Genomic DNA, 23,471 nt, shown 5'->3' on the forward strand with positions numbered 1-23,471 from the left:
AGAATGGTGATAATTTAGCAAAACAGAGCAATTTACAGTACCGTACTGTATAAACTATATACTGTATGTATTTATTAATTACAATACTGTATTGCACGGTGAAATGTAAAGTAAAATAACAAGGTAAATTCTTAGCTTACCTATATGAACTGCAATTTAATAGAAAGTTTTTTTCAGGAAACAATCCTATCTGCTATGAAAACTTTTAACATGCATTGTACGCTGCTGCGTTTGACTGCCGCGCAAATTTGTTGTTATTTTTTTATTTTTGTCATCGCCATCGTAAGGTCGAAAGTCGGACCGTCGTAACTCGGGGACTATCTGTATATTTTAAGATTTCACTGTGTGCCATGACGTCAATGACATGCATACATACACGCATCAAATGTCTCTTACTTATTGCCCCACTTACCTGCACCATCTAATATCCAAAGCCCCAATAAATCTGCAAAAAATCCCATCGTCTGTTTTTTTCACGGATAACCAGTGACCCACGAGTGGCAGGAAATGTATCAATTTCATCACGTGTATCTGTCAATAATGGCTCCAACAACAACAGCTATTTATTGTGTGGAAATGCACTGATAATATAATAAGATCGGCCAATAGCAGCGCTCATATCAACATTTGCAATTTGAGTTCGACGATGTTCCGCTGTTGATTGAAAGCAGCTTCATCAGGCGATTTGCCAGGATTGTGTGGAGTGCTCTTCCTGCTTTGGGCCTTGTAAAGGCTTGCAACGACTGCGGATCCGTGAAAGAGTGACGATGCCGTTTGCAGGTGCGTCTGTTCGTCTACAACGACCTGCTGCTGCTGGCTCAGAGAAACGATAGAGATGAGTTCCTGGTTTTGAGAAACCCCGTGTTCCTGAGCTCCGCTTGGCTGCCCGACCCCGGACATGGTGAGTGCCCACACAATGTCTTATTTGGAATAAGGTGCTTTGCAAAAATGATCAAATCTGCTCGTAAGATGATAGTGGTTGAAATAAAGAGTTTGGTGATTAAACGTGGTGGTGGTAGTGGTGTAGTTATGGTGACATTTCAGAGAACAGGCGGGAGAGGTTAAGGAGGGGTAGTGATAGGGGTTTGGGTAGTTATAGGGGTAGTGATAGGGGTTGGGGTAGTGATAGGGTTTTGGGAAAGTGATAGGGTTTAGAGTAGAGATAAGAGTTTGGGAAGCGATAGGGTTTGGGATAGTGATAGGGTTTGGGGTAGTGATAGGAGTTTTGGTAGTGATAGGGTTTGGGGGAGTGATAGGGGTTGTGGTAGTGATAGGGTTTGGGATAGTGATAGGGTTTGGGATAGTGATAGGGTTTGGTGGAGTTATAGGGGTTATGGTAGTGACAGGGGTAGTGATAGGGGTTGGGGTAGTGATAGGAGTTTTGGTAGTGATAATGTTTGGGGGAGTGATAGGGGTAGTGATAGGGGTCGTTGTAGTGATAGGGTTTGGGGGATTGATAGGGCTTGGGGTAGTGATAATAGTTTGGGTAGTGATAGAAGTTTTCGTAGTGATAGGGTTTGGGGGAGTGATAGGGGTTGGGGTAGTGATTTGATTTTGGGGAGTGATAGGGGTTGTGGTAGTGATAATAGTTTGGGTAGTGATAGGGGTAGTGATAGGGGTTGGGGTAGTGATAGGAGTTTTGGTAGTGATAGGGTTTGGGGGAGTGATATTGGTGGTATACCTGCTCATAGCTGGGGGCCAGAGAGTAGCAATAGGATAGGCCAGGGAGAAGTGATGGGTTTTAAATGCTGGACTCCGCAAACAGCGCTTGTCGGCTGGTGGCAGCACTCGTAAACATTTGTCTACACTGCCGGATGCACGGTGAGGTAAGGTCCCACTTTTAGTGGAGTCCCATAATTGACATGATGAGACAATGGCCAAACCAGCTGTTATATTGGTTGTGATCTTACTTTTATATTTTATAACAAAAATCACGAAGACTCCCTTTCAGGTGGGTTCTATATATAGTGAGCAATCACTAAGTTGCGTGTGATGGGGTAGATCTTGGAAGTCCCAACACATCCAAGAGGTCTGGTCAATATGGTGCACGAGGCCCAATTTACTTTTTAGAAGGTGCGCTCTAGAACTCCGGCTAGTAGAAGCCCTTTCTGCCAGCAGTGACGTGAGTAAGCAATTGCTGGGCTAAACCTTGCCTTAGCTAAACTATACGCTTCGCTAATGAATGAATGTTTGGCTTCGTGTGATTTTGGCCTAAACACTGCCCTGCTATACAGGCAAAGTGCTCCGAGGAATGATGTTTGTCAGCCCAACAGTTTTTGTTTGACAATCTTCACTCTACTAATGAGACCCAAAAGGTCAAAGCCGGTCCAGAGTTTGCTTGCTGCCGAGTAACTTGTTTTAGAGAAGCAGAAGGTCAATGGACTCACGCACTAAAAATGTTTTCTTTTTTTACGTGAAAGATATAAACAGAAGTATGCTTATTTATTTATTTGGTATTGTAGGCTAAGCAACGTGGAAGTTTGGCAGAGAATGCATTAAGAGAGCAATTTAGACATAATCAGGAAGAGGATTTGTAGTGGGTCAGACGTATGACTGGGTCAACCACACATTACGTGCGCGCCTGTAGTCCAGCACTGTGGAAGCAGCGAGGCTTGGTTAATCGCACAGCCGTCCTGAAACTCCCTTTCCCGTGGGCGTCGAGGTGCCATTCTCCTGGCTTGCCAGGCGAATCCGGTCCAGCAAATATGTGAACTCCACCTGTTTCATTTGTATGGGATAGAGTGTTGCCTCCCTCACTTGCATAGGATTTGTCCGGGCATTCCGGTTTCCTCCCAGGTGTATACACTCATCAATAGGCTGATAGCACCTTCATACAGAGAGGACCCCAGAGTTCAGGAAATTGTTGCTGCTGGCTCACCCACATGTCTGTGGTTCCTCCTAGCACTGCCAAAGGTGTCGTCTCCCTTCTAGAGTGAATAACGCACGTTACAAAATTCTATTCTAAGTGTTTACTTGATGGAGGGGGAGGCAAGTTACTGAGACAGGGTTTGGCATGACACTCAGAGGTCAGAGACCGATGTAAAAATAAATAAGCCAGATGGTGAGATTTTGCAAGAAGAGACCTTAGGGGCTGGGTGTCGACTACAAAAGCCATCTCAATGGCAATGGCATTCTAATTACATTGTCTTTTGTACTATGTACGTGTGTATGTTGAAGTTATTTTGCACCGTGCGTAACCAACCGTGCTATTTGGAGGTGCGGCGGGGAGGACAGCAAACTAAACACAAAAAGCAGTTCGAAAGAAATTAGTTTTCAATCTGGATTAATAGGTGTGTAGCTCCAGCGGGCTTCCTAATATCGGAAGGAAGAGCATTCCAGACGGCCGCAGAAGCGCATTTGCTAGCGCGCGATGCAATGAACGTAATGGTTAAGGAGACATCTGTGGAGGGTAACGATTCCCAAACCACTGTTTTGCCAAGGTACAAAACCTCCTTGTTTTACTTTGCTTACAATATTGGTACACTGCCAATTGCAACGCAAGTTAGTTCATCATCATTATCACCATCATCATTTATTACTTGAGTTGTTATAAACGAATCCCAAAGCGCTCATGGAATGAGGCACAATTTTGAAGAGAGCAACTGCACGTGGTCGCATCCTCAGCTTCCATATTTCATTGTTAGTTAGCCCACCCACCCTGGTCATCCCGTGTATTTTTACACGCGTCTTTTTTCCTGCGTGACCAACAGGATACTCTAATGCTCTTGCAGCGGTTGCAGGAAGTGTGCTGAATTGAACTGATAAACATTTCGCCCTCTTTTTATTAAGTTAAAAGCGGAAGGCCACCGATGTAGGAAGTGGGGATTGTGGGATTTTTTTTCCTGATCTATTTAAATTTGTGAACATCAAATACAATAAATGTCATTCCCTCGGTTATTCCCCTCCCCTCCCCTCTGCTCTATTATCTACATCAAATATTATCTTTCTTCTCTATGCCGCATTGCACGCGTGCCAACTCATTGAAGTCGGGAACACCGTAAACAAATCATACTTGACGTCTCGAACACGCGCGCGGTGACATCGACGAAGACTGGGACGGAAGTATTGATGCGGAATATTTGCATCAACGTGCGACAAATGTGATGGCTTCGCTACGTTCGCTTTGACGTCTGACTGCTTTGCCAACGGGGATGTCCCGGCAATGGCTCGCACCCTGCCTGCCACAATACCGGGGGGGGGAGGGAATGTTTTTCATTCTGAAATTAGACTGTACACAAGCTTTGTGTGCATATTAATAGAGCTTTCCTGCATGGTGACCTTGACATCAACAAGGCTCAATGGCACTATGTATTAACAGTTTAATACCCCTTCTAATTTGGGCAGACGTTTTGATTAAGCTCCTACGCTAATTAATTGTTGTAATCAGTCAACAGCACCTGGCCAGGTGGCACTGTGGCAGTGCAGGTCACTCTCAACCAGAAGGTTCATATTCTGATCATCTGTCTGCTCAGTAAAATGAGCACCACTTTGGTGCTTTTTCTCATCCATAGGAATATGGAATTTCCAACACGCGCTCAGAATTTCGGGGCAAATGAACACTGGAGTGCTCATATGACCATGGGGATATACTTTGACTTTAAGTGAAGAACAGGGCACTCATGAGACACGGGACGCTGTCATGGTATAATGGTTAGCTTCACTGGCCTTGCAACCTAGAGGTCGTCAGGGTTCAATATCCCCATCATGGGAGTTGAAATAATTGCAAGAAAACTTAAATGGATGCACCGCTCTTAGTCGATCGGCAAGTCGTGTGTGGTGGGGTGAAGTGTGCATACTCCGACAACTTAAAAGATGTCAGACCAGCAAGAAGGGTTGGACAGAATTCCCTATAAAGGTTTTTTTTGTACAGATCCCCTTTAGTGGAGGCCCTTTTCCCCAGCAGTGGCATGAGCAAGCAAGTGCAGGGTTGAACACAAGACAGTAACAGTATCTAAGACCCTAACACGTTCTGACGAATGGGTGAGCATTCATTCTCCCCTGCAGCATCTATGATCTTGAGATGTAGTTACTTTGAGGTGCCTTATGAATCCGAAAGTTATTATTAATCGAAATGGTCTCATCAATTTTTGCTTGCAATTGAAAATAACCACTTACAGCCCTTTGTCAATCTGATGATAAGGTGGAGACGTTCCCATGCCGTGTAAATCATGGGGTTGTACGTTTGACCATACTTCACCATTCTGCTCAGTTTGGGTTGGTTAAGGTGGGGCACGAGACCTGTTCGGATATTGCTTGCTGCTGACGTTAGCCACGGCCGTAAATCAAACTCAGGCCGTGAGTTTCGTATCGCAATGCGCTCACCACTGCGGCATCGGTTCTTCCCTATTTTATTACGATTAGCGATCCGCACCGATGAGCACGGTTGGCTATGTGTGGTGCGAAAGAAGTTCAACATACATACACAGAGCCTACAATGCAATATGAATGCAATCCAATAATACAATGGTGACAGGCACTGGGAGTGGACACACATTTCAGTGACCAAGGGGGTGACCTAAAGCCAGACAGCGGGATATCGTAAAAGCACTCTCTGAAAGTGGGATGCCGACTTTGCAACAACTATAGGATCTAGCGAGCGGAAGGAAGGAGGTGATGGTGAGGTACAGTGGCATCAACGGCATTGGCCGTGGTGACCTCTTGACCTTGATTGTAGCTGAGTTCCTTTTATTGTCTTCCTGTCCCAGCCCCTCTATGGAGGGTGCTGGGTCCATGGACTTCTCTGACAGCAGCAGCAGCAGCAGTCCTCCGCTGTTGGCGATCATCGTCTTATCCCCCACCTGCTGCTTTATGTTGCCGGTCGCCCTCTGCCTCTGTTACCTTCCACTAACATTGCCATTGCTTTTGCAGAATTCTTGTTTGATCCGTTATAATGAATCTGTCCGAGCCGACTTTCAATCAAAGATTTTTTTTTTCATGTTTGTGCGTTGTCTTTAAACCCTTCCGTAACACGGTTGCTTTTGCTCTGATTTCTATTTGTGTCAATTGTCATTTTGGTGAGCCATGTCACGCTGGCATATTAGACTATCCTGGTCTCTTGAGGTCTCACTACCTGGTTAAACAAAACAAACTTAGACCGTACCATAGCAGCGGGCATTCCTTGATTCTTTCAACTATCGTTCATTCCATTTTCAAGTTTATTATGATGTCTAAATGTATTATTCTATTTAACCTTCCTACTCCAAAGTGTTTGAAATAGTTCCATTGGAATTGGGATGAGTAATTCTTTCGAATTTTGTAAAAGACATATTTTAAGTTCATGCTTGAATAGAGAGAGAGAGAGAGCAAATGAATCAGAGGTGTGGGAAACCAGAGCCAAGTGGGACGTCAGCCAGAACCGGCTCCAACAATTGCACACATTTTGTGGTCCTATATTGGGTTGTTTGGCCAACTAATAGGACAAAGGCATCTTGCCATATTAGCCCCTCCCACCATCAGCTCCATCTGTGGTGAGATGTTAACTGCCTTGTCCAGTATACAGGAGGTCGTGGGCTCGATCCTGACCCCGACTCCTGTATATTTAGATTTAGCATGTCTCTCTCCCTCTCTCCAGGTCCTCTGGTTTTTTACTGCACATTTAGAATCAACATGCGACTCGAGTATTTGCTGCTATCAATTTCCACGCCATAAACCACTTAATTGAGCTATCATTTGTGGCCAGGTCGCTTCCGAAAAAGACCGATATATCTCAGTGGGCTTACCTGGTCAAATACATTTTTAAAACATACAGTTGCACTGTGAGCCCACAGCGACTGACCAAACGAGTAATGAGATCAGAGACCCTTGAACTCAGAGCAGATGCGGAATCACTTAGTGCATCTGCACAGACGGAGACATCGGGCATGAGAATGTGGTGCATGCGAAACGTTGATTCACTCTGCACACTTCCACACATCGTGCCGAATGATCATGATCGGTGGTTGTTAAGAGCACCGTTTGTAAATGTGTTTTATTCTCTTGTTTTGCAGAAACATTGGATGACTGCACTATTCCCATCAGTTACAAATCTGAGGTAAAACACGGTTTGTTATTGTTATATTTGCTTTACGATCGTCTAGTTGTTGTGATTCACACTAATTATGTTGTTAACATTTATGGGCAGTAGTTCATATTTAATCACCTCCAAAACAACACTGCAAATACGACAGATGCATTACTTCCGAATGAAAAATAGAATTTCCAACGCACAACAAATACATGTAATAATGTGCTCACAATTCGCTCACAACTGTGTTGTGATTGTTGCTGCATTTAATCGGACTCAAGAAAAAAATGCTTATATGGCAATGCTAATGATGCATCACCATTTGGGTATTTTTAAAACCGTAATGGCTTTACAAGTGAACAATACCACATGGAAACATCTTCCAAGCTATTTCTACCGTTATTGTTCGCACGTTGCGCACAATTAGCATTCATGAGCATTTCAAAACACACATTTCTACGTTCCGCGCGTTGGCAAGCTTTAATATTTCATTCGGATCATGGGATTGTCATTAAAGCAATGCTTTAATTGTTAATGCGCGTGAATTTCGAGGGCCATTGTTGTGACCTTGTGTAGCCAGATTAGAATTGCAACACCAAATTAAGTCTCTGGCAGATGCCTGACTACGATGGCTCCGACAGACAGCCGGGGTGGTGTGCTACACCTTGAAGTAAAGTGGGTAACCGGTGGTTACACCATTGGAACCTCATTTGCCAGTAAAAAATATGATAATTGTTTTTTTACCCTTCTATCTGGCAACAAAACTCATATCTTTTTTACAAGGAGTCATGTTTGCATAGACCACAATACCTGCAGCCATAATGCAAACAAAAAACATATCTCTGATAATATATGCAATGTCCTTGAAGCTGAGCAACACATTTCAGGGCTGAACCTTTACCAAATTAAGTGCAAATAACACATGCATGGATGAAAGTACGCAGGCTAATGACGTCATTCAAACTGTTCATAAAAGTAAATGAGCTTGGGCAGGAAATGCCTCTAGAAGGGATAGCCCATTATTGAGACTAATGACAGAGTAGATGAAGTGATGAGATTAGATCGTGTGCCTTAGCGAAATTGCTTGTGGCATCACAGAACTGTGAGAGATGGCAAAAGCTTGGGGTAACCTTTATCGAGCATTGGCTGATGCATGTGTGCGGAGTGGTTGTCGTGTAGTGGTTAGTGCGCTGCGCTACGAACCCGGCGACCCGGGTTCGATTCACGCTCACGGCGAACACCAGTGACGATTATCTGAACCGGTCCTAGGCCTCCTCTAGGTCGACTCAGCTTCAAATGAGTACCCGGTGCGGTGTGTAAACATCGCCACTGGGAAGACAAAGGCGGCCGGGCGTAGTGCTGGCCGCCTTCATAGATGTTCATCTTTGCTGTGTGTCACAACCTGGCTGGGTAGCAACACGGTCGCAAAGTACCCTTTAATACATCAAAACTATTTGTCAGTTTGGCCTTGCTAAGCATCGTGCCGTGGAAGCTGCAGCCTCTTTACCCTTCATCGAGCACTGTCCCGTGCAGCCATCGGCCGCCCTCTCTGGGCACGGGGCTGAGTCTGGCGGGGCTCCGTGTAAACACCGCGGAGGGGTCGTGGGGCCAGAACAAGCTGATGGTGATCGATGTCTACGTAGAACAAGCGGCACGGCTAAAACACGAAAAGGGGATTTAAAAAAACAAGATCAGAGAGAGAGAGGCTATTTTTAACAGTGTCTTGGTCTTAAAATAGAAATAAATAAATCGAAATTCTTGCCATCTGTCTCGTGTTCAGTGAAATTGAGCTCGCTTGATGAAGGGCTGGCATTGGTGAGGCTTGTACCGAAGCCAGCAGGGGTAATCATTCTGCGGTTTGTGTAGCAAATATTGCATCTTTCCTCTTCATTAACGATTCGTAGTCAACGGAAAACTGAATTATTGCTCAAATGACCTTGAGGTGGTGCTCATCTCCATTTGGTAGCCTTGAGCCAGCGGAGGAAATTCCACGTTCCAATGGCAGGGCGAGTCCATCCTAGGACAACCACCAGTGACTTTTTTTTTATCTGGCAAACGTGATGCGTGCCATTTCAGGGCGTGATAATTTGCACGGCATCAGTGTCCTAGAAGATTGTGCAAATGTTTCAAAAACGTCCATTGATCTTGTCGCGAGATTGTTTTGGGGGCGCTTGAGTATTGTTTTCATTGCTCTATTGAACATGACAAAAGTTAAGCCGCGTTGGAAAACAAGAAAAAAATCAGCAAAGCATACAGACACAACAACAACTGGGCACACATTTCTATGCTTGAGCATATGTTTGTTTTGATCTGTTATGATAAAGGTGTCTTCCTTGCCCAAACAAACATCATATAAGGTTTCAAAAAAAGCACCCAATGGAATACAATTCGGATTTTTAAGCGTCTAAGTGTAGCCACATCTCAGACCTCTGTGTAAACTAGTAGGAGGTTTATCACAACGAAAAAGGGGGTTTCTATATAATGTACAATGTTAATAACTTACGACTTTTTGTCACTCTACTTCAAGTGATTGAAGTGTCAGTCATGGGGATTGTTTGGCAGTGCAGTGCTTGACAATCCTGATCGGTGCCGGTTGGGTGAATGAGGGTCCTCCAGTTTGTCCATCCACATTTAGAATCAACGCGCGTTTAGAGTATTTGGCTGCTATACATTTCCACGTACTAAGCCTTTTTTTGTTGTGGCTTCTGAAGAAGAGCTAAACAGCTCAGTGTGCCTTACCTGGGAATCTTTATTTTATATTTTGTTTACTTTGGACACGAGCAAAAAGGATAACACTTTGAATCACGATTTAAAGCTTTCATGACTGCAGGGATTCATCTTCTTGGTTCTTTCGGTAAAATCAGGTAGAATGCAAATAATAAAATAATAAAAATAAAACATAATAAAATAATTCTCACGACGTTTCGGCCACAACGCAAGCAGAGGACAGCTGCTTGCGTTGTGGCCGAAACGTCGTGAAAATTATTTTATTATGTTTTATTTTTATTATTTTATTATTTCCATTCTATGTGACTTTACCGAAAGAACCAAGAAGACTTTGAATCACATTGAATGCTCAGAAACTAACCCCCCCCTACCCCCGCTTCGTGGGGTTTCAGTGGTTGTGCGGGACAGCCCTCCGATGTGATCTCGGGGTTGTTATCGCGTGTTGTTCGGCCGGGAGCTTCTTCAGGAAGCGAAGAAGAACCTTCGAAGGGAAACGTCGGACTTCATGCCAAAACGACACGCGGCACATCCCGAAATCACGTCGGAGAGCTTCTGTGAAACCGCTCTACTTTTTGTATTTGCAGGTTCTGGTGACTGTTGTTATTGAACACACAAAGATTGCCGTGGGCGATTGACTCGCGTATATTCCGATAATGGTCTAAGGCAAGCTACACGGCTGGAATGTGGCACAAATATAATGAAGTCCTTATAATTCCAAAAAAAAATTTGGGTGGAAATGTTCCGTGCTTCTAAATTTTTAAAAGTTAGCATATTGAGTTTGATGCTTAAGCTCATAGAAAGCAGGCAAAGCCCACCATTAATATGTATTCATATTCAACCTATCCAGTCATATAACACCACCAAGAGCATGTATAGCATTGTCTAAAGTCTATGCATTAAAATCCTCGCTTAGCGGTCAATGCAGCTCATCACCCCTGGTAGGTCTCCAAACAAAAATAATTTCGCACCACGCGAATCAGAGGTCACAAACGGGTTTTGATTCCTTACCCATACCCGGCCGCACCAGGGTCGCAAACGGGTACCCGTACTCGTACCCGGCCGTACCCGTACCCTACCCGTACCCGGCCGGGTATGGATAGGGTACGGGTATCGAGTACCTGATTGCGACCTCTGGGATGAAGCCATGTTGCAGGCGCGGGTGGGTTGATTCTAGGAACTTGAATTGTGAGAAGAGACAAGACGTTGGGAAATGAGTGACAAACAGTTACTCACCAGTGACTCACGTCTACCCGTACCCGTACCCGGCCGCACCAGGGTCGCAAACGGGTACCCGTACCCAGCCGGGTACCGGTAGCCGAGTTTCGGGTAGGGTACGGGTATCGGGTATCCGGTTGCGACCTCTGACGCGAATGCAACAACGGTTGCACCTACAAGGAAGGCTTTAAACCCTGCCGTCGAAATGTGGAGCCTCCTCCGCTGATGCAGAGGAGCCCACCCAATTCGGGACGGCTCGCCATGCTCCACGTTCAGGGCATGTCGGGCAAACGTCGGGGCTTGGCACGTTCGTGGAGTGGGTTTCGCCAGGCGCGGGGCGGACCAACGTGTTGGCCGTAACGCAGAGAGGGAGAGAGCTCACGGCTCGGAGCGCACGTCTGAGGACTCGGAGGGCTCTGGGCGGAGGGCTGACTCGCTTTCATAATGTGCTCGCTTGGTGTTGCGTGTAATTAGATTAGCCAGCAAGGAGCTGGAGAGAGATCTGTGGGTTATTGCCGCTCGTGAACTATTATTTTCCGCCGAGCATTGTGGATCCGAGGTCATTAAAACGAACATTACGTTATTTTTATCTTAATTATTCCAAAAGGAAACGATGCTTTAGGATAATAATACATTTTTTGATGATGCTTGCAATCACTTTGCAATATCCTTGGATTTAGTTTTTTTACATAACAATTAACGTCCCCTTTGTAAAAAGGAATTAAAATATTCCACAACACCCCCCATTCCCCCACCCAATTTCCCTCTCCTTCTCTCCCCCCATATATGAAGCCAACAGACACTGTACAGAAACAGGATCTATTGAATGATGTCTCAGTCGACGTGTGTATCGCAAAGAACTGAGATACGCACATTGCTGTGCCGTTTACAAAGCTTTCGTATCTTCTTGTCATTTTAATATCGAAAGGAGGAAAAACGGACGGATTGAACTCCCCCCCCCCCCTCCCCCAAGAGTTTTGTGAACAGAGGGCATAACAGCGATGGACGCTTATTTGTGGGCGATGGTCTGTTGCCGTTTCAGGGAGAAGAATCTGAATTGGTCCTGGAGGCGATGAATGTGGAAAGCAAAGCGAAGCTGTGTCACCTCCTGCGTGGGATTTCTGAACGAACGCGGAAGCAGCAGCAGCAGCATCAGCACATTCTCCACCTGCAGAGCAGTCCAGCGACTCCGCTGTCCTCACAGGTACCCTCACATTTTCCAAACGTGCAGGATCTCACGAACAACTGTCTGCCTGTGCTATGTTTCCGCCGAACTGTGTGTTATGGTGGGGAATCTTTCTTGAGACTGCAGGAGGAATACGATGAGCTATGAAGCTCTTTTTTAAAGATGTCCAGTATGGGCGGGTCGGCAAGTTCATTTGTTGAGACGTGCCTACGCCCCTCAAGTCAGCTGTTGCGTCACGTGATAATCGTCACGGAAAAAAAAAATGTTTTTCTTAAATCCAGAACTCCAAGGTGGAGGAGGAGGGCTTGAGAAATGTTTATATTTTGATTTAAAGCTTTCGTGACTGCAGGGAACCAAGAATATAAATGTTTCTATATTTATTTACTTTTACACGGGAAATGTATCGGTTGCGTTGCATCAGTAGCCACGGATGTTAGGAAAACTCCTCTGTCTCCTGTGGATGGCGAGGTGCCATTCCCTGGTTTTTGCCAGGAGGATGCGGTACTACAAACGTGGACGCCACCTGTTCCATCTGTATGGGGTATAGCAGAGGTGTGGACTCGAGTCATGTGACTTGGACTCGAGTCAGACTCGAGTCATGAATTTGATGACTTCAGACTCGACTTGGACTTGCATAACAATGACTTTGTCCCACCTCTGGGGTATAGCGTTACCCACCTCGCACACGTGGATTTTCCCTGGGTGCTGCGGTTTCCAGCCGCATGTAAACACTCGTTAAGTGGTCGATAACAACTTCATATGTAGAGGACCACAGAGCTTTGGGGGTCGTTTGGCTCCAGCTGATCACCTTGCTGCCTTTTTTCCGCTGTCTGTGGTTCCCCCGCGTGCCTCTGAGGCATTCTCTGTCGTCCATAGTGAGCGAATGCTGTGCTGTGTGTTTTCAGTGGAAATTATAATTATTCTCATCACAGGCATAGTGTCCATAATCAACGTGGTTTTTTCTGCTCTACAAAAGCGGCACGCTCGTTTTTATTCTCGCACCCCCCCTCCCCCTCGAGCCACATGTGGAAATCCTGCGTGTCCATGATGGGGGCTGGTTTCTCCATATGTGTCCACTGTTGATTTTTCACGGAGTTGCACTTATTTCATTAGCCCCGGAGATATGATGAGCTAAGGCAACCAAAGACCCCGATTTGAACTCGCAGGCCTCCAATTGCGAGCAGTATTTTTTACCAGCGCGTCCACCCAGGCACACATTGCACACGAGTACGTATGACAATTACCGAGGGCCATGTTTTACGTGAGTGTTGTTGTTGTTTTACGTGGTCACCCCTCGGAGCTGAAATGGGAATGTGTTTGGGTACACAAACGGGACTTGGCAATGAAGAGTGTCCATGCAAACGTCCTCTCCTGCGTTTGACCGGCAGAGATGACCTCAAGGCTTGCACACGGATCTGTAAAATCTGAATGAGCACATTCCCGGCACCTGTTTGGTCCGCACTTGCTGGGAGGAACATACAACCTGGACTGGGCAGTGTTATGTCGGCATCTGGAGGGGATGGAATGGATTCAAAGGTTGACGCAATGTTGACTGTTCACACCACTGTACATACACGAAGCTTTGGAAATAGCTTGGGGTGCGAAAGCTTCCGTCAAAACTGTAAACAATTATGCTTACATCTGACGTTTGTTTGCTGACAAAAAGTAATTATAATAGGTATGTATGTTTAGCTTCTTTCGCAAGTAGCCAACTGTGCTAGTCGGAGGTGCGGGCGATGGGCAACAAACGAAACACAAAAAGCCATTCTCAAGAAATGAAAATGCAAAGTCCCTGCTCAATCTCGCAGTGCTATAGGATTCATCTCTGTCGGCATCCCTGAGCCCGTAGTGGAAACTGCTTGTTCGCATGCTAGGGCCCTGTCTCGATCAGATGACCGCCGTTGAATTTCTGCAAGTTTTTTTTTATTGGAGTGCTTTGACGGCAATCTATCTCCAGCTCGATCTCTCATTGTATTTTGAGCCTCTTTCGCACCGTACGTCGCCAACAGTGCTAATCAGAGGTGCGGGAAACGTTACGTCTAAGTTACAAGCTCCATAAACAATCTGCCGGTCCAATCCTTCGGGTCAATAAATCCATTTGTTTTTCTCTCTTCCTCTCGTTGTTTTCCCCAACCTATTGTTCACGTGAAGATAAGAGCGCCTTTGCCTTCTGATATCACTGCGTGATTGAAGACACTTACTCTCAAATTTGTATCGGTCTCTGAAGCATCTGTCTTGGCCGCTCCGGGCCTTACTTGGTCGCTTGGTACTTGTACCTTTTTGCCTCCTATTCCACTACGTAGAAGTCTTTTTATTGACTTCGGAGGGATGGAATATGGGTTTAATAAATTCCCTGAGTGGAATATGAACTCGAAACCTCGCAGTTGACCTCGAATTTGAACATTTTAGGTAATAACAGCGCCAATGGGTTACAATGGATTAGCAATGCTAGGCTTACATTGAGTTAGTGAAAAGTAAATACCGTTCATATTTCACCACTGTGTCACGTTTTAGCAGTACAGTTTACAGACGAGGTTACAAAAATAGCACGTGCACATCTGTCCCTTGCTGCGCATCAGTGTTGATAGTGCCCGGGGTTAGATTGGTAACATGATAATACACAATAACAAACAGCCAGATAGGCTTTTACATTCTAGCGTATGGAAACAGCACCTAAATAAACACTGAGACAAACAAATATAATCTCACTATAAACATTTCCAAACATGGATATTTGACGTGGGGTTTTCCATCAAAGATGTAGAGGACTGCTTGTTCTTTTATTATTAAAAAATATATATTTTTTACTTCTTGCCTGCCGCCAGGAATGGAACCACTGAGGTCGCTTGTGTTTGCAAGTGTGTGTGTGTGTTTGTGTGGTGAAGGCGGTGGCACAGCAGTTAGCCGACTTGCCCTACGAAACCGACGACCCGAGTTTGATTCCAGCCCATGGCCAACACCATGTGACGATTATCTGAACCAGTCCCTGGTCCTCCCCTAGGTCGACCCAGCCTCAAATGAGTACTGTCCTTGGTGTGGTGTGTAAACATCGCCACTGGGGAGACAAAGATGGCCGGGTGCGCTGCTGGCCACCCACCCCCTCGTGAGCCGTGCCTTCGTCCATATTTGCTCGCTAACAGCACTTGTCCCAAACGTCAGCTAAAGCTATACTGGGGACCTTTGTCTTTTGTTTATTTCTACACCCGTGTGGCAATAGTGCTTAGGGCATTGTGCTTTGAACCCAATGTCTTTCCGCGTTCAGTACACAATACGAGCGCGAGTTCGCATCTAAATCTGGCCTCAAAAGCCACTGAGTCACCTCGGCACAAAATAACCAGTCTAATGTAGTGCATCTTTGGAATTAAAAGTTAGAGACAGGAAGAGAAATCGGTTGATTAGTGACATCATTCAAACTGTTAAAGTATGAAAATGGGCTTGGGCAGGAACACGTCGCGAGGAGGGATGGTGTCACGTGGTGAAGATTGATAACGATGGCAGCGACGGAACGGAACACGCCCGACAGCACGAGCATCGGGAGGTGGATCGTGAGAGTTGGTAGATGGCTTGGGGAGGCTTTCATCCAGCAGTGGATTAACCGTGGTCGATGATGTTACACCGCACTAGCGTCAGCACTGGACAAAGTTAAAGCACGGAGGCGAGGCTGGACGATTGCACGCCTTGCCAAGCTTAGCAGGCGCGTGCTAAAAAAAACACAGCGTTACTTTTAGTGGCACAAAGTTTCTGGATGGAGGAGGGCGCAAGGCTATTGAGCAGGAAATTGGAGTAGTGCACAGGGCCCAGAAACCAAACGGATGACTTCAAGCCTGTGTGGGATCGTGTTAAGGGTAGACCTTGAATGTGAGCTGCTACCTTTGCACCAGCAGTGAGATCAAGCGATAGTGAGGTGTGTGGAGGCATAAAGAAATGGCCATTACGACGACCCCTTGACTTTGTTTAACTACCTTACCCAATGGTCATATCAAGCTGATGTTTGTCTTTCCTTATCTTTTTATGAGTGCGTGAGAGCCGTTCTTAACTTTACCAACCCCTGTAATGTATTCCTCATTTCGCTACCCGTTGCCCGCTTTAAAGTGTAACTTTGAGACCTCCGCATCAAAATATGTTGTTTTGTATAAATGTTACGTATTGTTTCGGAGCATTATGGGAAATTAGATAAATATACAGACTTGCATTTATCTCTCCACATTAATATTCTACAGTCCATCAGCCCTCACACTTTTCAGATCAGGTTAGCATGATTTCTGAATTTCTTAAATTACTATTTACATTACATTTGGTGAAACAAACTCTCGTCTTTTCCACATTTAGAGTCTCACCAGCAGTCAGGCCTACTCGCCAACTGCCGCTGTGTCGTCAGGCAATAATTCTAGATTTGAAGCTTTCGTGACTGCAAGGGTTCATACTCTTTGGTTTTTTCGGTAAAGTCACGTAGGCAAAAAATAAAATAAATTTTAACAACTACATTAAATCACGACGTTTCGGAGGCAACACAAGCTTCCATCTTCAGGTGGAACCGTCACAGCCAAAGCAACTTTGGAACCGTTACAGCCAAAGTGACTTTGACTGTAACGGTTCCACCTGAAGACGGAAGCTTGTGTTGCCTCCGAAACGTCGTGATTTAATTGAGTTGTTTTCATTCATTTTATTTTTTACCTATGTGACTTTACAGAAAAAAATAAAGAGTAGTCAGGCATTTTCTTGGTTCTTTCGGTAAAGTCACGTAGAAGGGAAATAATAAAATAAATAAAATAAAACATCTTTGTATTTTATTGTTTTATTTTTATTATTTTATTATTTCCATTCTACGTGACTTTATTGACAGAACCAAGAAAATGAATCCCTGCAGTCACGAAAGCTTTAAATCGAAATTTAGTCAGGCATTATTTAGCAAGGGCATTTCATAAGCAAATTGGGGCCCTAGTCAATTCAAAATGCAATAATGCATTTAAATAAAAACTCACAATGGTTTGTTGTGAAGCTTTATGGCTAATGATATAACACAACTATTTGGCATGCCAGCATTACTGTAGAAGTTGGATATAAGCACATCCCTTGGGAGCAAGGTTCAGATGTTCTTATATCCGAAATGTGATTGTGCCAAGAGCTGCCCGGTTGACCTTTCTTCCTCCAGTGTGATATAAGAATGCGTTGCTAATATTAGAACCGTGCTTATATAATGCGTGCATATATTACGCTAATGGTCTACTCGTTTTAACCATTCTGACTCTACTGATGAGATGACCAAGGTTGAAATCGGTCAAGCGATTTTTTTTCGCTCGCTTGCTTGCTGTTAAACAACAACCAACAACTGTCCGAACAACAATATTGGTCCGGAAAGCCAATATCAAAATGTATGGCTTGCACCTGCAGTGGCTGGGTTCCACTTACGCCTTCAATTCCAACCCCGAGACGATCATCAGACGAGGCCGTAATGCGAGTGCTCCATCTTGCCTCTGTGTCAGCGGCCCCCTCCAAACGTCGGCATTGTCCTGGCGGGCTGAGAGCCCCCGGCTCACATGGCGGTCTTAAAAAACCCCAAACACTCGCAGCTAGGATGCGAGGTGGGAAGAGGGGGGGGGGCATTCACGCTGAGTGCTTTCGGCTTCTTCACTCCCCTCCAGCGCGGGTTTTTTAAATTCCTTCGGTGTATGAGCGGGCAGAGCGATGTTGCTGCACCATCGAGAACACGAATCTCGCAGTGGTTTTGTGTTTCGCAGCTCTGTGTGGAAGCAAGTCTCATGAGCAAAACGGCTTTTAAGAAGGAAGTGCATTTGACCCAACAAAAAACTAAATTAGTTTTTATTTATTTTCTCCAGCCTGCATGATTATTCAAGGTGAGGTAGCCACAGTGCAATAGATTTCCTTTCCATTCAGTAAGGGAACTTTTTTAATTTACATAATCTCAGTTTACAAATCAACACACACGCACGTACATATTTCACGTAAACAAACTCCTACCCACAGTGGACTATTTCCTGTTCGTGGTATTACACGCTTGTCGCCATTTAAGGTTACATTTGAGATGCACAGTAAATGTTTCATGAGCGAATATTAAACAAAACGGACACCTTTTTTTACAAGGAGTCATGTTTGCATTGACCACAATACCTGCGGTCGGAATGAAAAAAAACACAACTCTGATAATGCATGCACTGTCCTTGAAATTGATTGATCCACACCAGAGACAGCTTTTCTTAGAGCCCAGTCTCACATGGTGTTGGACCATATGACGACAAAAGGCGCATGGGTCCAGTGTTGCCAGATAAAAGGGTAAAAAACCAATTATCATATTTTGCTACTGGCAAAGGAGGTTCCAATGGTGAATATAAAACAATGGAAAAGCAATCACAAGCAAATAAGTTTTCTTTCACGCGTCCTTCATAACCATGAACCTTCACAATTGTATTTGTTTTACGAAACAAAGATATCGAAAAAAAATATTTTGCTGAAGCTATCCACATCTAGAATTCCTGCAAAGAATTCTCAGTCTTCTTATAAAAAAAAATCTATAAATATTTGCATTGCACTTTGCCAAGTGCAGACATCCTGCAAGACCTGTATACATTACTTGTGGCTGTGACGTGGTCTTGTTTCCATTAGACGGTAATCCCACACACAGGGGTTATGGGATAACAACAGCTGTGCAATTTAATCTGGCTCTGTGGACCACATGCAAGCCCTCCTTAAGAGCCTAATGCTCGCATAGTGCAAAATGTAATCTCAAGAAACAAAGGCAGGGGAAAGTATAAAATATATATATGACATTGTCGAGGCAAAAGCTTCCCTTGAATGGCAATCGCCGAATGTACAACTTCACACTTCCTCCCACATTCGGGTTTTGTCTTTGGTTACTCGATAGCTGGGATGTAATGCTGGATCAGTTTGATTCCATATTGCTTGTACAAGGCGTCAAAGCATATGCATGAGAATCACCGCTAATGTTCATCACGGTGTTAAGGAAAAAAAGAGATTCCTGAATTGAATTTGTGAATTCTAAAAGTGTTTTTTTTTTATATAAAACATTCTATTTTTGGGAACTTTTTACGAAGTAGCACTCATCACACACCAAGTTCTTGCCACAAATGAACCACAATACTTCGCTGATCTCGTCCAGGAGCATAAACCATCATGCGAACTCCGGTCATCCTCGCAGCGGCTTTCAGCTGACCGTCGAACAAAGACGGTCGCCACATCGCGCACTTTCAGATGCGCTGCTTCGGCCGTCTGGAACGCTCTTCCTTCCGATATTAGAACGCCACTTGAGCTGTGCGCTTTTAAATCATCTAGATTGAAAACACATTTCTCTACAACAGTTTTTTTACATTCAGTTTGTTGTCTTTTCTCCGCACCTCCGATTAGCAAAGTTGGATACGTACTTTGCGAAAGAAGTTCAACATACATACACATGTGACAGACGGAACAACCCAAACACACGTCAGACAGTTATGCAGCACTGCGAAAACCCTACGCGGTGGTGTTAATGCATAAAGCTTTCAACTTGCTTTGCAGCACTTTAGAATCTATTGAATGGCAATCGTTACTCAACCGTCCGTTATCTTACCATTGCTAAGCCAGTAATGGGCCATTAGGCAGTAGAAATGTACGCATCTATTGATGCGTGTGTGCATGTCGTGTAATGTTAGTTTCAATGCGGTCTTCTTGTTGCGCTTCAGGTATATTCTTTGGGAATTGTTGTCAGGAGTATTTGTTCCTTCCTACCAAATTATTGCTGCAATAATGACCCTCACCATATATATGTGTATGTATAGTCATTATAAAGAACAGAAAGTGGGCTTGGCCAGGCGCATGCCTTGGCTGGAAGGGACAGTGGACGATGGTTATAAGATGGCATGCGTCGCGAGAGGACGTCGACCGAGAAGGTGGAGTGTCGCAAACACTCCGTGAGCTGGTTCTCGGTGGATTGTTCACAGCACCGCGGTATCGCGGGATCATGGAAGGTAGCAGTGGCCTGGAGAGGCCTTCATCCAGCAGTGGATTGAGCATTTTTGTTAACTTTAGTTAAACAAATGGGCTTAATTGCAACTGATAGAAGGGCCTGGAACTGCGCGTGCGTTAAATCTTGACTCAGAGCTTTTGTGAGTGCAGGAATTCATATTCTGTGGGTCTTTCAGTAAAGTCACGTAGATAGGTTAAAAACATTTTTTTTATTTAAAAAAACTACAACGTTTCGATCGCAACGCAAGCGATCATCACCTGATGACGATCGCTGACGACGATCGCTTGTGTTGTGATCGAAACGTCGTAGTTTTTTATATAAAAATTGTTAACTTTACCGAAAGACCCAAAGAGTATGTGCATTCGTTGATGCGTCAAATTGGCATTGCCACCGGCACGGTGGGTGAAGATACGGTATTTGACGAAGACAATGTTCCTGCTTGTGAATGCCGACTAATCAGAAGCATTTGTGACAGAACAATGCAGCAGTGGTTGGCTGTTTAGAAGGGGGCCCTATCTTACCTCGAGACGTGAAGGACACGTTTATCGAGAATATTTTTTTTATGTACATATATACACATATACGCCCGCTATTACGTCCATATGAAAACACACAGCAGGCTACAAGTTTTATTGCTATGCAGTAGAAGGCCCCCTAAGGGGATATCTGTTTAGAATAGAAACATTTGTTTAAATTCTTCTGCACGTAGGTCATTACTATTTCCTTTTTTTACCCATGAAAGTAATTTTTTAAGCTTGTCACAACGCTCTTTTTAAAGATGACCCAGTTTCAAACATTAAATGAGAGAACAACAAAAACTAAAATCGTAATGCACAGAGAAAGATCAACCGAACTACACGTGGATAGGTCAGCAAGCCTAACTGCTGTACCACCTCTCGCGGGGAACATGATTACATCTGTCCATTGGTGTGTCAAGCACATGGCCTTAGCTCAATGTATTAATCCTGGCAAACAGAGTGGACCGACGTGGTCCTTCACAATAAACATCGCATTACAGACCCAACCATCTCATTACAGACCCAAACATCTCACTTCCTGGCTTTTTGACATTCCTTGAAGGCACTGGCGTAATGCCATCAAACGCATTGGAACATCGACAGGCCGATGCACAATATCTCCTTCATGAAATTGAAAAATCAAAGACACAAGCAACGGAAGTGCGACTGTGGCCATGCAACCCAAACAATTGACCACAAATTAAATCGCCGTGGTTCTGCATTCCCTCAATGGAGGAAGAGTAGCCACCAGACCTCCCTCTCTGCCGAAGCCTTCTCGTGGGCTGACAAACCTCGGACATTGGCATTCAGCTGGTGAACGTATTGCTGCCATCACGCTCAAGAATGGAATAGAATCCACCAAGCACACCACCCACCGCACTCGCCCATATCAAAGAGTAAACCGTGACTATGTGAACACTCAATGTGACCCGGTGTCACCAGATCTCGGATGCTGAGCACGGCTGAGCCTGGGCTAGTGCTTGGGATGGATACCAGCAATGGATGTAGTTCAGGGATGAGATTCGATCAATGCAGTCTCCTTAATTAAATCTGCAGTGGAGCTTTTAGGTATCGTTCCCTCGTATGTATGGGTTTTCTTCTGGAACTCCAGTTTGATTCCGCATGCCGAACACTCATAATGGGATTGACCAAACGTCCCAGTGCAGGAACTTTCCGGAAAAATAATTGAAACTCGGGTGACGTAACCAGCAGGTGGCAGCAAAAAGCGAGTGGTTCCTTCACCGATCTGTATGGACTTTTGTTTGTCCACGTGCAGGGCGTCTCTCATAGTGTCCAGCTTGCTGCTTCACGCAAACGCTCGTTCGTGTTCTTGACCAAGCATCCCGATGCAGGACCTCCTGAGAAGAGTCTTGAGACCCGGTGATGATTCCCTGGGTTAAATAGAGTAGATGACTATGACGCTATGTTCCCATTACGCCTGTACCGATTAACGGATGTATTCCATTTTTGGGCTCATCCAATTACTTGAGCGTGGAATGAACATGAGCACGTTGTCTGTGACAGCAGACGCGGCATTCATAGCTCGGATGACGCCAATGACAACAACGAGACTGCAGACCATCGCACGTTCACCGACAGGTGTGTGTGCGTCGTAAGACACCCGTATTCAAGGCAAGTGCGCACTTGACATTTATGTTCTGTTTTCACGCCACCGATGGGACCCCCCCCCCCCCCCCCCATGATTCACCGTTGAGGTGGCTCTCGGGGGGTGGAGGGGGGGGGATGAACGCGCCGTGCGTAATTATTCACGAGAAACGTCATTCAGGACCACGGCACCAAGGTCAGAGACTCTCTGTGCGTGTGGCTCTAGCGCCCTGCCGCTATTCCCAGGCTGCCTTCCCAAAATAGAGCCCCCTTTTGCCCTCTCTCCATCGCACAACCGCCCATTCATCATCGGGGCCCTGTGGCTGTCATTGGGTTTTTTTGGTGTTTCGCTGGAGTTGCTTTGCTACTTGCAACCTGGAGGACCAAGCAAACTTTGAACGCGTCGCTTTTCTCATTCTCGCGCATCATCATCATCATCAAGGCGACCCCCGCCCCCCCCCCGGGCAAAGCGGGAGTCAAAGTCACCTTTGCCCCCCCCCCCCCCCCACTGGCTGTGGTAGCGGCTGCCCTAATTGCGGCTGCCCCGCGGGGCAGTGCTGACGGTACGCCGAAGGGGCCCTCCCCCTGCCTAGGAGGAACTCACGGCCCACGGTCCCCGATAGCTAATGACGTGGGGTGCCACTCCTACGCGATAACACTCCCCCGCACCACCGGCTTTAGCAAACCCTTTTTGCCATGATTTGAAACATTCTCATTTCATGGTTTTCTGTATTCAATAACAATGCGTTTCCAATGACTGCAATTGTAGGAGGAACCGTGTAAATCATTTGTATATATGGGGGTGGGGCTGTGCTCTAAACCGGGCAACCTGAGTTCGATTCCCTGCCATGGTTAACCTCAGTGGTAAGTGATATCTGAATCCTCTCCTTCGGGCCTACCCGTCAACCCATACAGACCAGAGTGGTGATGTGTGGTCAATCTCTCCATGGCCGATGCGGCGTGGGGAGACCATATAGCAGTGGATTCACGATTGCCTGAAAATTGTTGACATTTAAATGTTACAGAGCATTTATAATCTAAATTGCGTCTTGAATAACTGGAAATGAACACAAATTGCCGCGGAAGTTCGCAGCATACGTTATTCAAAGTAGTTTGCATATGCTGTATAACAAGGCCGTAGCCATGGAGTCAACACTGGGGGGACCAAATCTTCCAGGGTGTCTGGGGGTCTCAACCCAGAAAAATATCTCAATTTGAAAACTCATTTCCTGCCTAAAA

General features: G+C 45.3%; 1 protein-coding gene across 2 annotated transcripts in view; it reads left to right on the forward strand.

Moving 5' to 3' along the window:
• LOC133354775 (regulator of G-protein signaling 8-like) overlaps positions 1-23,471 on the forward strand; it is a 125,094-nt gene that overhangs the window by 37,698 nt on the left and 63,925 nt on the right. For both annotated transcript variants that reach the window (XM_061571890.1, XM_061571891.1), the window contains exons 8-10: positions 781-901; positions 6,987-7,030; positions 11,988-12,149. In XM_061571890.1, the coding sequence (XP_061427874.1) occupies positions 781-901; positions 6,987-7,030; positions 11,988-12,149 (327 nt within the window). The remainder of the gene's footprint in view (positions 1-780; positions 902-6,986; positions 7,031-11,987; positions 12,150-23,471) is intronic.

Source organism: Lethenteron reissneri, chromosome 48 (assembly GCF_015708825.2).
Source record: "Lethenteron reissneri isolate LAM-NWPU_2019-01 chromosome 48, ASM1570882v1, whole genome shotgun sequence".
In the NCBI taxonomy this organism is placed as follows: Eukaryota; Metazoa; Chordata; class Hyperoartia; order Petromyzontiformes; family Petromyzontidae; genus Lethenteron; species Lethenteron reissneri.